The sequence below is a fragment of the Acromyrmex echinatior genome, chromosome 17 (genome assembly GCF_024713525.1).
Source record: "Acromyrmex echinatior isolate Ae372 chromosome 17, ASM2471352v2, whole genome shotgun sequence".
NCBI lineage: Eukaryota > Metazoa > Arthropoda > Insecta > Hymenoptera > Formicidae > Acromyrmex > Acromyrmex echinatior.
In genome coordinates this window covers 8093276-8108238 of record NC_141868.1, presented here as the reverse complement: position 1 = coordinate 8108238, position 14963 = coordinate 8093276, and the positions used below count along the sequence as shown (strand labels likewise).

General features: G+C 31.7%; 1 protein-coding gene across 9 annotated transcripts; it reads right to left on the bottom strand.

Annotated features, from left to right (window-relative positions):
• Positions 1–668: 668 nt before the first annotated feature.
• Positions 669–14919, bottom strand: Nhe3 (Na[+]/H[+] hydrogen exchanger 3). Of its 9 annotated transcripts, none has more exons than XM_011067868.2 (13): positions 14537–14914; positions 13556–13782; positions 12944–13021; positions 12764–12840; positions 12170–12379; positions 11418–11668; positions 10956–11158; positions 10445–10710; positions 10199–10250; positions 9202–9258; positions 6645–6872; positions 6391–6477; positions 669–3024 (listed from the first exon to the last, which is right to left on the bottom strand). In XM_011067868.2, the coding sequence occupies exons 1-13, from the start codon at positions 14778–14780 to the stop codon at positions 2929–2931; spliced, it is 2076 nt and encodes a 691-aa protein (XP_011066170.1). In that variant the 5' UTR covers positions 14781–14914; the 3' UTR covers positions 669–2928. The 9 variants fall into 9 exon arrangements, with proteins under 9 accessions (XP_011066170.1, XP_011066174.1, XP_087271274.1 ...); XM_011067872.2 differs by having other exon boundaries at positions 669–3909; positions 14537–14913; XM_087415148.1 differs by lacking the exon at positions 669–3024 and adding an exon at positions 3980–4958 and having other exon boundaries at positions 6269–6477; positions 14537–14919.
• Between the last annotated feature and the right edge of the window lie 44 nt (positions 14920–14963).

The following is a 14963-nucleotide window of genomic DNA, read 5'->3' as shown; positions in this document are numbered from 1 at the left end:
GACTTTTCAACTTAAAATTATGTTATATCAAATAGTATGATTTTACGATGAATTATAAGAATTATTATTATAACAAATTATTATTATTGTATAAATTATTTTAAATTGTATCTTCATATATAACTGTATGGTGTTTATTCCTAAGATATTATGACCTACATGGATAAGCATATTATTGTCCCAATTTATATTCTAAGGAAAAGTGGTAACTTTGTTAATTCATCTAATTACAGCTTCCACTTGTTCGCGTTTGATAGATCCACATTGGTAGCAAATTCACTATTTCTATTTCACTTCATCCTTTTGCAATTGGATATTTGAGAGATTGTCGGAAATGGATACATTGCCGTACGCATTTTCTTTATGATCATCCAGATAAGAATAGTTTGGGCTTGATAATTCGCATATTCTCTAATCTTTATAGAACTCATATGACTGAAACATTTTCAGATTTTTTTTTCTTCCTATCCCAATTCTCATTAAAAAAGCGTACTTTACTTGTTCGCTCTTCTGTATCTCTATTCTCTTAGAGGGATTTGTCTTGATCAGAGTCTCATTGTCAAAAAACTGGTCCGATTAAGTTTCTTTCTTGAGTAACAAATAAATATATGTTTTTAAATATGTTTTTAGCCTTCCCGAAATAATAATGAAAGAATAGATCTTGCATATGTTTTTACAAATACTTTATTAAACATTGCAAAGTGTGGTACATGGTATCACAACGTTGTTATACTCATTGCATGTATGCGTTACGATTACACATTATACATCGGATTCACGAACACGAATATTTATACTGAGGAGCACAATACGTTCATCTTGCGATTCCGCTCACCATAGCGCAGATCGTTACAATTTATCTCAGAACAATCTCTTCGCGAACACCATACTTATTTCAAAGAATTAATTCGCGAATCAATACATGTTTGATAAATACAATGCTATTTGAACATTGTCCTAAAGATTTATTCTCCTATAATATCTATGCTCTATACGTTCGCGAACAATTTTATTAAATCTTCACAGCCAACGACTAAATTAAAAGTTCTTTCACATCCTCACGCCATATTCGCATTCTTATTTAAAAATTATAATTGAAGTACATTTTTTTTGGGAGTAGCGTAGATCTAACTTTACTCTACCGGAGAATTCTCAACAGTATCGTAACAATATAAGGAAGCTGATAAATATATCTTTGCTCGAAAGTACAAATTAAAAATTGATAAATCCTCTTAAACATTATCGCGTTGTAATGTTGCATATCATTAAGAATACGTGTGATTAAAGCTCGCGGTCGCGCGTCCTCTGCTGCTACTATATTCAAAAATCAATCACATAGATATTATAACACATAACTTTTAACTTTTATTCATAATTAATAATAATTCAAAATTATGAAATGATTAAAAATTAAAAATCGTATGAAAAATCGTATCTCTTAACGGAGACAATAGTTTTCGGTGATGTGAGAATTCATACGATTTCTTGCATTTGGTATAATAATTTGATACGATTGCAGCAAGGCAACAGGAGTTTTTAAAGTGTTACAATATAAACAGTAAAACGGAGTTCCCGGCACTCCGCGTAAATAGTTGCTAGGTTTTGTACATAACGGCAAAATCAATTCGCCGACTGTTGTAAATATCTAAATTCAATAATTTCGCAAGATGAAAAAATCCAATTACGTAACGTGACTTTATCCGTCGTCAAATCAATGCGGAATACCTTCAAATAGAATAGATTCGCATAACGCGCGATAGAAATCAATGTACATAGTTTGTCGTGGATACCAAATCGATGTACAAATCTTACAGCGTATCTCTGACTAATTCTGAACTGATTTAGCTTCATCCCTACGTATATCGATTAGATACAGGTCGATTTTTGCGCTATATCATTATTTCATCGATTACATATATTAATTATAATTTTCATATTTCGTAGTTACTGTATGCGTATGAGTCGCGCATAATCTGTTAACAAGTTAGTATCTCACTAATTAATCCAAACTTTTAACAAATTCTTAATGGTAACGTTTAACGGTAAAAGAGAATACATTATTTACATACTAGATATTATATTATATAAGAAAAACAAAGATATACATTAATTTTTTTATGTAATTGCACAATTGGCAAGCAAATGATGTATTCTCTATTAAATCACTTTGAAAAATTCGGCAGATATTTTGAATAATTATATATCAATAATCATTATATACTGTTATACTCCGTATATATAATATTACATAATAATATAATATATATAATACATATATATAAATATATAATATAATTATTATTGTTATATAATTATTCGATGCATGTGTTATATAAGATATTAACGTGTAATGGATCACGCGACTCATTCTGTACACATCATGACTTTCATCACACATTCAGAGTACTATAATTAAAGCTTGCGAAGAAATATTCAACATATGGCATGATTTCTTCAAAATTAAGCTATCTAAAGAAACCGATGACCGTGTGTATATATTGGAAATACTTCCTAAAATGTCCTTTATTTTTTCCATTCTATTCTATTAAAAATTGCACAGGAAGCACGACTGGTTCTTCAAAAGTCAACAGCAATTTCTATTATGATCCTTAGAGCTCCTGTCGCGAGCTTCTGCCATCGGTTGCAGTATACAGTTGCTTAGAAAGACTCTTCATCAAAATCGGCAGCACGTTATATCAGATATCAATTGATTCTTTGCAATTAATACGATTCTTGGTGCCCTTGTCGCTTTGGCTAGGTGAAGAACTAGTTAAATAATTGAAACTTGCAATATATTAAAATTTACAATAAATATATACAATCTAAACTCATCGTGCGGCTGATTTTGAACTGATAACCGGACAGGAATTGTACGAAAGTGATTGAGCGAGATGAAACGAAACGGTCAATCGGCTATAAAGAAAGATTTTATAAGTGTCTGCCGACCAGACCGGGCAGGGCGACTCGTGTGTGCAGCGGTAGTGGTCCCGGACTAACTTCTCCCATCATCATCACGGTCCCCAGCTGTCCCACAAAGTATTAAACACACATCAAGAATCGACTCCAGAACTATATCTTCTCTCACATGTAAGCCGTTTGACAATTAATCGATTAATCGTTTACATTCAATCTGGCGCATTAGACAACTTTTACGTATATCGCGTACACGAGCTGAGATTGTAATGCTATTTACAGAACGGACTGGCTGATTGTGTCATCGAGATAGGCCTAGAATTTACTTCGTATCAAAACCCAGCTTCAAAGTGAATTTAACTCACGAGGTCAGAAAAAATAAAATTTGTTTAGCTTTCTATTTACAAAAAACTACTATAAGATGCTAATTTGCCAGCAGAAAGCACATTGTTTCAATTTTGTCGATTTTCTACTTGTATATACGTATGTAATTTATTCTTTATAAGAATAATCTGCTGATAAGTAGTACCGCATATTTTTATTTAAAAAAAAGAAAAAGAAATGACAACAATCGACTAAGCAACGATCATGGTTTCGTTGCCTAAAGTATCACGCCTGGAAATTACATTGCGCCTGCATCATTGACTTCGTTATCAAATTATAAGTAACAGTTACATTAATATAAAAGTAAATGTACGAGCCCGTAATATCACTGCCAGAACTATCTTAGCGAGACTTAAAGGAATTAAATCTGATAAAAACTCCTTAACGTTAGATTTTTTTAAATTAATAACCATTTAGGAAATATGTCTTACATACATAACTTAACGCTTAACAACTCAATATTTAAACATAGATACATGGATAGGTCACCGGCAACAATTATATAAAACATATAATGTTGGGACCTTAAAATAAATCTTAAAACGCCAAAAATATATCTTAAAAATATCATGTTCACAACTGCGATCTACGTGCAGAGCTCCTGACACTCGTCTGTGAATAAATAACATAAAAATATACAACTAAAAGGAGAAAACAACGTAAATAAAGATAAGATAGGTACGTGTGAAGTAGTATATTGCAGCATGCAAATATTAAACGGATAAGTATGCCGGCAGCGCGATTGCGAGATGATCAATGCCAGAGATTCTTTAACATTAAAAAATTGATTGCATGCAAAAAAAAACGCTCGAGGATCACAGTCGGTAAAATAAGTATTCGCAATCTTATTCTTTCGAATAAAATTTTAGAAAAGAATTAAAATTAATGTTTCAATATTACGAACGAAAATGATCTGTTCTGTCAGAAATATTACATTTTCATGTAAAATTATCTTAAAAAAAGACAAGATGTACGAATATTCTTTTTCCCCACTTTGTGTCAGCTTATAAATGAACTTATAAAAATGAATATATAACTTTTTACAGTAAGGATTAAAAGATCACAGCAGCAATAGAGCCTCAATGCCTTTTCCGTCTTTACAGTTGTAATCATCAATTCTCGCGCGATTAGAATTAATGAACACTGAAAATTATGTTTAATGCTCGATCGTTTGAGCCTCGCAAAGAATTTGGCAAACATTTCAGGGGTCAGAAAAGAAAGAATTCGGGAGTGCTCGCACTTAAAACTTTGTTGAGATTAGAAAAGCATTATTTTTTATTCAGTTCAATAAACACTATGTACTCTCCAGGTCCCGAATTTTCTTCTCTAACATTCTCTATGTACAAATAGAAGTATATTATACTTCAAAATATATATTATATATTATAATTTAAAAAAAACGACAAACCGGCATCTTCGTTCTCATTAAAACTATACGTACATATTAATACTTTCGAAAAATCACCGCGTGTTATGACCTATTCGCAATTATTCAAAGAGGAGAATCTGTCTTTTGCCATATAGGTCTTAGGTACACATAGATCGTTCGTCGAGCGTTTTCCCGGCTACAACGTTCGTAACGGAATAAATCCCTCCATTCCGATGAGTCTGAGGTCTTCGTCATCGGAATTGGAATCATCACTGTCACCGTTTCTCTCTCTCTAGAAAAACCGATGAAAAAAAAGTACGGTCAAACGTGCGCTCCGCAAATATACGTGACTGTGATTTTTTTTCCCTCTAAAGAGAAGAAGGGAAAGACACACAAGCAAAAACAAAGGTCAGAGAAGAGTCTTGTCATCTCTACGTACATTAAACATAATTTTCGAGAATCGAGTTTATAAATAAGAAATTTATTCCATCGTTATGCAATGAATATCACACGCTATTGTCTATTCATTAATTCTCGTTATGTGTATATCATAGGCAATCGTTGACTAAAATAGTTACTTGCTGCACAGTTATAAATCACTTCAACAGAAAAGAATACGCAGTTACGAGGAGTCATTCGCACGCAACGGCGATTGACACGTTAACATTTCACTATCTGTCACGTACGGTGTTATAAGATTGGAGCAGAGCAGAAAAAAGTCGGTTTGCATTAACAAATAGCATACGTACATTCCCCTTATTCTTAAGCAAGCAGATTTGTTAAAAATTTACGGTGTATTTATAGTTATCATTGTCGTTTTCAAAATTGAGACATTGATTGTAATAGCAGCATAAAACTTGAGATTCCACTATTTAATTGGTGATAGTCATCATTAGAACTGTGTAATTATATAAAAGTATTTATTTGTAGATCTGATTTTTTTCATCTTTTGAAATTAGTTACTAAACTCTTAAATTCGTTTCTCTTAAAAAAAGTACCATTTCGAGTTACGCTGCTATCACATCCAAATCCACTGTTGCTGTTTCACTCGAGGTTTTGAACTCGGAAATCGAAAACAAAACGTCATATCGTCCAGATAAAATTAGTTTTACGTGCAATAGACATCAAGCTTGTATTTTATATAAAAGAACGAAAGCAAGAGGAGGCGATTATTAAAGTCGAATGTAAAGTAATGAACGTTCGCGCGATTACATCTCCTATACGTATTGTCTGTATTACATATACAGTATAGAGAACATGCGTAGAAATATACAGTGTACACACACTAGCCGCAGGCTATTATTGTTTACACTCACAGTCAAAGTAAAGAATTAAAAAAAGAAATGAGATATGAGATTCATTTGTATGATGTATCAGTCGACTTTGTCGGAAAACAAAGAACGTGAAACTTTTAGCGAAATTGTATACGACTATGAAGGAATGTAAAGCAAGTTACATAGGAATTAATTAAGTAAATTGTAATTCTGCGTTTAACGCGAAATATGTATACACGATTCTTCCATTCTCCCGCTTTTCCTTTCTTCGGCCTAAAAAGTTCAGATACACAAAAGGTGGTGGTGTTAGGATTGCTGTTAGTTCTACCTTCTGTGTAAATTGAGAATTACATAGGGCTCGTCCGGATTAGTGCCGACGTCTGTGGTGCTGTTGTTAGGCTGATAGCACGGATTAACAGTATAATTGAGATTAGGCTGATGGAAACTCACCGGCTGAACGCTGGTCCTGCGTCGTTCCATCTCGCGATCTTCCAAGCAGAAGTCCGAATCTGAATCGACCTTCCTCGCAACTTCGTCCTGTTGCAATGTATAATAATTATATAATAGATGTGGTAAAATTATTTTCATTTATTTCATAATCTAATGTATTATGTTGTAACAATATAATACAGACATCTAAGATGATATACATGTATTATAGTTAGTTTTAAAATGAAGTTTTCAACATTCGGACGATACAGTACCTGCGTCATTTGTTGCGTGGTTGTGAGAATTCTTGCTAGCGGACTACAACAGACCGGCAACGTTTCTAATAACGTAGGTCTGGAATGCGTTAACAAGGGCTTCATGTATTTGGTATCAAAATCGCCCCAAATTCTCGCGAGCAACGCCTTTTCGTTAGGTTTCGTGCCACCGATACCACCACTGCTACTACCGCCGCCTGGTAACGATCCGTCCTGCATAGAATTATACTGTGAAATGTGAACAATGCATCAGTTATCCATCCTGTATGATTCTGCGAGTTTTCCTTTAATCTTTAAACAAAAGTACACCACTTCCATTTATTATTTATAAACATATATTTATTAATGCGTTAAAATAAAATCGAAATAGGCATACATATTTTTAATTTTTTTTAAGCATCATAATAATAAGGATGTCGTTAGTATATTAATATACTAATGACATTCTTTTTGGATGTTCAGAGTTACCTTCATTTATTATTAGTTATGAAGAAATACATGCGTTCTTATAAATTATGATTTTGGTGTTCCATATTAAACATGTCTGTGTAAGTACTGTTAATGAATGTAAGTATTTCAGTGTTCTCCAGCTACTTTCCAACATACAGAATGGATAACAAAAACCATACTTGAAAAAATAATTAAAGGCACGTGCAGTTAACAAATTCAAATCAAAAGCCTTAATAAAATAAATCTGCAATTTGCAATATAAGCAGACGGATCGTATAATCATATAATTGATTTACATTCACATGCTACAATAATAATAAAAAAAACAGTTTCAATAAAGATATCAAGCGACACTTGATGCATGCAGTTACTTTTACGAGAATTGCATGATGCTGCATGAATTGTATGCGCCTATACAAGATGTTAAAAAGAATCATTTAGTATTTATATGGTAAATAAACAAGGAAATTAAATCAAAATATTCAGAACTGTAAACACTTCAGTAAATTTTCACGTCATATACGACACGTAGAAATAAGTCAGTTATAATATTAATAAACAAAATTATTTATATCTCAGAAACATAGAATTTTCGATCTATGTTCACTAATGCTTTTTTTCAGTATGATTTGTACTATTGTCATATAAATTCTGAATGGTTTCTTTTTAACATCCTGTATAAAAGACAATATTGGAGAAAGAAATGTATCGCGCTATAATTTATGCAATTCCATTAACATTTCTGGTTAGTATTAGCAGAGATATATATACTCTACAATTATTTTTCAACAGAGTTTCGGCTGAAATTTTTCAATTTTGGTTTTTTAATATAAAAAATGCGTAATGCTTCTTTATTTTTATAAGGAATCATAAAAATGCTACTGAAACTGTCATTTCTTTCATTAATAAAATGTAGTATTAACTTCATGGATATTCAAAAGTAGGATCTGTGAAGTTAACGCGGTAAATTCACACAGACCACTCCAAATGATCTCCGAGTGATCTTAATCTTAACTCTCAAGGAAGTCAAGGTCACTGACCTTTTCCGTCGCTTGTTACTCATTAAAAAGTTATAAACAAAACAATTTTTATGAATGGGACGTTTTAAAAACAAAAAATCTATCTTAAAATAGATTTCCTGCTTTAAAAACAAAGATTTTCTCCAAGGAAATCTATTTTAAAGCAAAGAATTTTGTTTTTAAAGAAGGAGATTTTTAATAAACCAGGAAATAAACACAAAACATAGAACGATTTATCACGCTTTGGTATAACATAAGAACATTACTTACACTATATAGCTGAATTTTTATTTAAAAGCTATACGATTATAATGTACCACAATTTTTCGAAATAATGGCTTCTTTAGATCCGATAAATAAATAATTCTGTATCAACTTAATTATGTAAAATATATTTTTGGGCGGAGAATGTCTATTTTACATAATAAATAAGAGTCATCTTTTTAAAAATTTTTTTGTTCGTAACTTTTCAATGAGTAACGACAGAAAAGGTCAGTGACCTTGACCTCCTTGAGGGTCAAAATCAAAGTCACTCGGAGGTCATTTGGAGCGGGCTGTGTAAAGGTGAATATTTACCAATTAAAAAAAGAGTTCTACATTTTTATATTGAAAAATCAAAATTGATGAAAATATAGCGTATTAACTTCATAAATCTAGCACTACTTCCCCTCCGAAGTACAAAAAAAAAAAAAATATTTCCACTACAGATCCTATTAGTACTATTCGAGTTCTATCAATATATGTAATTTAAAAACAAAATTCCAACAATTATTAATTTTAATACACTTTAAATAAGGAGTTAAAAAAAAATCCAGCATTTATACGATAGGTAGTACACACATATTGAGTTTTTAACCCAAGTTTACTAAGGCTTTTTTACTCAGTATGGTATGTATCATCTACTATATAAATGCTGAATGGTTTTATTAAATTAATATATTTATATTTGTGTGTAAATAATAAATCGAACTGTGAGAAGGGATGAGTCATCGAAATACACACAAAAAAATAAGTCAAATCATCTAAACTTTCAATTTGTCAAACAGGAAAATAGTGCGTCAAGTCAATCTTTAATTGTGATAACGTACCGGCGGACTTCTTCCCCTACGTATATCCAGATCACAGTAGCCACCCTCGCCGCCAGACTATTAACATTGATAAATTAAATTGTCTTGTAAATCGTAACATTCGCGCGCGCATTTTTTTAGCCGTGAATATTTATAATTCACTGTCGAATATTACAAAGTAATGTAACGAACATGCATGCAAGTTCGCAAGATGCGAGAATTAGATATCGGTACAATTTCGATAAAGCAATTTCATACAAATGTTATTTGTGATTCAAAAAAATCACAAAACATTTTGCAGAACTTGAAGTAGATAGGTATACTTTTAACTATTAACTATGTTTTCATATACAACTATATAGCTATAATCGAAAAGCTCACCGACATTGTACCGTTAATACAAATCATTATATAGCATTCAATTCACTGTTAACTTTCTGAATCTATGATACTTTAATACTACTTTTCATACTAAAAGAAAAGAAAACTAGCAGGAGCATAGCAAAACAAAATTTTCGAAGCTTCAATTTTATAATTAACGAGAAGACTCAGCTGATCAATATGCATTCCAATAGTGTTCAACAAATTGTACACCTGGGTAAAAGCAACATCATAAAAAAAGATCATTATATAAAACAATAAAACTTACATGCACAAATGCCTACGCTTTTATGTCTTTTTAAAGCAAATACTCCTATACTCATTTTAATATAGCGTCGTTATATTTATTCTATCAATTATTATTGTCGAAGTTATAAATAATTAATCATCTTACAGAGTATAAGAACACCGCTTTACACATGCAAAATGCTATTCAGATAATCGTAAATCTTGCTATCAATCACTTAATCATGTATAGAGTGTCGAAATTATACAAACATATAAATATATTAATATACACGTGTATATATGCAAACAGCCTACATAATGTCTCTATCCCGCATTACGTAATATTAATTCTTCTAGATAGCACGAGATAGAGAACACGATTGTCGAATAAAAATTATGTCATACTTACACTGCGCGTTCCATTATGAGAAAGTCCTTCTATTTCTTCATCTACTCCGACTCTACAAAAGAAAAAAAAAACGTTTTAAGTGATACAATGAAAAGCAAAATCAATTGTACTGATAACAAATTAAATGGAAATAAGAAATAACAAATTATTGTTAGAAAAAATTCGTTTGTTTTCTTGAATAAAATTCTTAATAAAAGTAAAAAAAAAACAAATAAATATTTGGTTACATTTAGATATTTTACTTACGGAATATTGAACCAGCTTAAAAATTGCGTTGTTGCGCCTCCTTGTAGAATAACCGTCAATATAACAATCAAGCTAGTCGTGGTTAACATAGCTTGCCTGGCGTCCGACACGGTATTCCTGATGGCGAGAGCGAAGCTCATGGCGCCACGCAATCCTGCGAAGAACAGCATGTGCTGATAGTTTAACGATATCTTCGGCTTTCGCGCCAGATTCAGTATGAAAGATAATGGATAAACATTAGCCGCGCGACCCAGTAACGCGCATAACTGTAAAGTATGTTAAGGATAAAGTATTTTATGAATTAAATTAAGTAAATAAATTGAATAGAATTTGCTTAATATCTATTTAATGATATTCTTTCGACAGTTACGTTGTATAGCGTTAAATTGAAACGATTCACTTAAAGGATTCTTTCACTTAGGGATTCTTTTGGAATCAATAGGAAAAAATCAAATAAGTATTTGATGGCGCTATACACTGTAACCACTGTAGATATATAATGTAAGGATACAAATCCTGCGAAAATAAAACCAGGATCAAAATGATGTTTTGGAAAGGTAAACATCGAGACGCCGATGTAACTAAATATGAAATTCTCGGCTAAGAAATTTAACAGCTCGAACAGTTGTTTTGTACGCTGACGCGAGTCCAGACTCAGGTTGTTATACGTGTAATGAGCCTGGCATATTCCACAGAAGAGAACAGCAACCACGCCTAAAATTTCATAATAAAATCACAATAATCTCTAGATTAATGCAAAAAATTTTTCTATTAGGTTCCATTTAAATAAAGACACTAATCCTAGTTTTTATCAAAAAGGAAATGAGAAACAATTTCTTTCTGCATGAAAAAGCTGTTGAGTCATCGGTGACTACTACTACAGCGACTTTTATTAATAATAGTTCTTAAGAGAAAAAGATTTGTATTATTCTTTATTTCTAATGTCATAATGTAACACATGCAAAAATATTACCTGTAAGATCGGTAGCTTCAGCAATTAAAAATGTACTATATGACATTAAAACGAATAACGCCGACTCTAAGAGAGGAAAATCTCGAACCCTGGTGAACTTGGTCAATAATGCAGTGATGCACCCCATTGTAGCACCGATAAAGAGAGACAAACTAAATATTTCAACAAAGTCTCCGAACGCCTGGAAGAACGCCACGGTTTCGAAACCACCCGATCCCGACTGGTATCGTTCTGCGTAGTTTTGTATTGAGCTGAATTGAAATATCAGAATATTTTCAATATTGCATTTATATTGAGTGTATATCACTAAGTTATAGCTGCAATTATTGTTAAATAATTCTACTTTTTATTGCAAAATCTATACACTGAGAAAAAGTCATAATATTCGCAAGTTACATGTGACATTTTCTCGGATATTTATTAATTATAAAAAAATTTATCTATAGTAACAAAATATACATTTCTGTAAAATATATTTCATTAATTGTAAAAAAAATAAAATAGATGGTTTATTTGAGAAATAAAATTTTATTTTGCCGTTTAAATAAACATTTATTTCAGTGAAGTAAAAATTTCACGAATAAATTTCTAAATGTCTTTTTCTCAGTGTAACGCAACTTCTTTGGCTAATTTCAAATCCTCGATTTTTCTTGTCGCAAGAATTTCTTTGCGAAAGAATCGATTTGACTAAAGAATCCAAAAATCAGAGAAAATAAAGTAAAATTGATTCTACAAAATTTCTGTATACTAACCCACTAAGTACAATGGCGACTGCATCGTTCAATACACTCTCGCCGAATACCAAAGCATATAGATTAACGTCTACATGTAGGTCGTTGAAGATGGATATTATCGTCAGAGGATCCGTAGGCGATATTAGAGCGCCAAAATATAGGGTATCCAGAAATGTGAACGACGTGGAGAGATGTGGTATCAATTGTACAAAGGCATACATCAGAGCTCTATACAGATAATACGATATCGACTCATTAAAATAAAATTTAAGTCGTTAAAGAAAAACACGAACTGTTTTTAGTTATAAATAGCGAGACAAGAAGTAGATAAGCTTGGTCAAAGTACGAGCTATACAAAGATCCATAATATTTTCTGTAAACATATTTTGTTTGTTGCTAAGAGTCTGATAATAGCCATAAACATGCAATAATTAAAAAATAATTAAGTATGAAATATGTGAAAATGGCACCTTCTTAAAAAAAAAGAAAATAAAAGAAAGAGAATATGTATCGATAATAATACAAAATCTATAATAACAGACATGTAATATATAAATTAATACTTTTTCTCAAGATTTCCACAATAAAATAAAAATTAAAGGAGAAGCTTACCCAATAACAAAAGCTGATATAGAAGTTCCTATCAAAGCATACATGAGAATTGCACCTAAATTTCTGAAGAAGTATCTCTGGAAGAATTCGATTATCAAAGAGTTACAAATAGGAATCACATGATGTATATCCCATTATTATGACTTTCCAACAAAAAAATAAGCACATCAATATACTTACACGCTTCAAACTATATCCAGCATGGAAGATAATGGGAGGCAGTATGATATTGAAAAATATTTCAGGATCAAAAGTTGCCTGCAACAACAACCATTACATCCATTAAATAAATTGTTTTAAGAGCAAAATGACTTCAAGTTTAATGTAATAATTAATTAGGTTTACTTAAAAATCAATAAACAACCCAATTAGCTAAGTTTTCTATCGAAAACAAATTTGAAAAAAAGGCTTGCTTCAAATTTTATCGACAAATGCACCAAATTTTGCAAATTCTGTTGTTTTTAATGTCAGCAAATTGATGACAAATATACAAAAATTGTTAACATAACATGAGAACAATTTGACGAAATTGTGCAAAACTTGATGACAAGATCATAGCGAGAATCGACCAAAAACGAAGCCAACTAAAGATTTACTCGCTTTTGCTGCCAATTTACTGTTTGGTACGCCAGTCTTACTAACAAAACATGAACTTATTGTTGGCACATATGGCATTGGATTTGTTACCAACTCTGAGTGAGTTTGATGGCAACAATTTGCTATCAATTTATTTGCTGAAAATTTTCTTTAGACAAATGATGTAACTTATCATCTCATGAAAGACTCAGTCACCTTCAAATCGATTTCATTATCTTCCTTGTAAATTTCGCCACGAAACGAATATGCGAATGTTTTGTTTTTTACGACACCACCACCCTTATCTTCCGGGAAACGTAACCATAGCGTGTCCGGTGGTACAGATTGATTGTATTTGCTGGAATTATCTGGAACCACCGGCATATGCAGAATAGTACTGCTCGTCGTGAAACCATAACGTATTATCGCTCCTATGATTAAGCCTATAACAAGTAATTTTATCCTAAATAAATACAATTATCTTGCAGTTTTATCCGAAATAAAACAGAATTATCTAACATGTTATCAGCGGCGATAATTAAAATTATATTTAAGAATGTGTTTTAACGACGTACTTAATTTCATTTCAGATTTCAAAATAAGAATAATATGAGCTATGAAATAATTCACAAATCTTTATTATAAAAGTTGTGAAAATTAAGAAAGTTCGAATTTTATTCATTGTTATCAAACTAAAATTAACTTATCCAAATGTTTAAGAACAATAATAAAACACATATCTATACAAGATCTTCTAAGAAACTTATTATTTCATAATTGTTTTATAAAAACTTCACAAATGTTAATCTCATAAAATATTTTTCTATCATTAGATCATATCCTTAGATTATCAATAATATTATAATCATCGACTTTTATAACTAGACTCTCATTTTGATTATTTTGTAAAAAAGTCTTATTTTTCACATTAATTAATTTATACATAAAAGGAAAAATAATTTTAACAAAAAATTGAGGGGAACTTGACAGGAATTTCATAACATAAATATACGAGTTAAGTAAATGTGTAAAATTTGCAAGTTGTTATTCCATAAATAGACGAAGGTACAATAAAAGAACATGACACATGCCCTTGACGATGCATACTTATGCAATTTTTTTCATATAATATTTACATTCGTGTATTAACAAGAAAAAAGGAAGAACTGAAAATTGTTGATAGCAGACGACTCTCACCATAGATGACAGCCAGACCAGTTTCATGGAGGAACCTCAAGCGGCGGTGCTTGAACATCCATATTGTTAAAACGGTTAAAATCAATAGGAACGTGTAGAGCAGGAGATTGAGACTGTCGAGCCGGTGCAACAGCTGAGCCTTGGCGTCCAATTTGATGTCCGTCGCCGCACCATTGCATAGTTTCAAGAGAAAAATACACAGAACTCCTACGAGTAGGAGACGTACGCCGCCATTCGCCGCCATCTTCGACTAACGTCAGGTCGGTCAGGCGACATGCGCGCGCGTGAGAAAAGATGAGTCACACCAGAGCATCGACGAGATACTATTAAAGACTGTCAACCCTGGGCAAATATATTTCGACGGTATAAATTTGCTATTATTAACATAATATTTGGCTCATACATTAAATTTATGATTTTTTATTAT

Coding starts and splice junctions, on each gene's coding strand:
- Nhe3 (XM_087415148.1), bottom strand. CDS start 14,780: ATGGCGGCGAATGGCGGCGTACGTCTCCTACTCGTAGGAGTTCTGTGT. Junction 11,669..12,169: donor GTCGCCATTGTACTTAGTGG/GTTAGTATACAG, acceptor ATTTCAATTCAG/CTCAATACAAAACTACGCAG. Junction 10,251..10,444: donor TTAAGCTGGTTCAATATTCC/GTAAGTAAAATA, acceptor TTTCTTTTGTAG/AGTCGGAGTAGATGAAGAAA.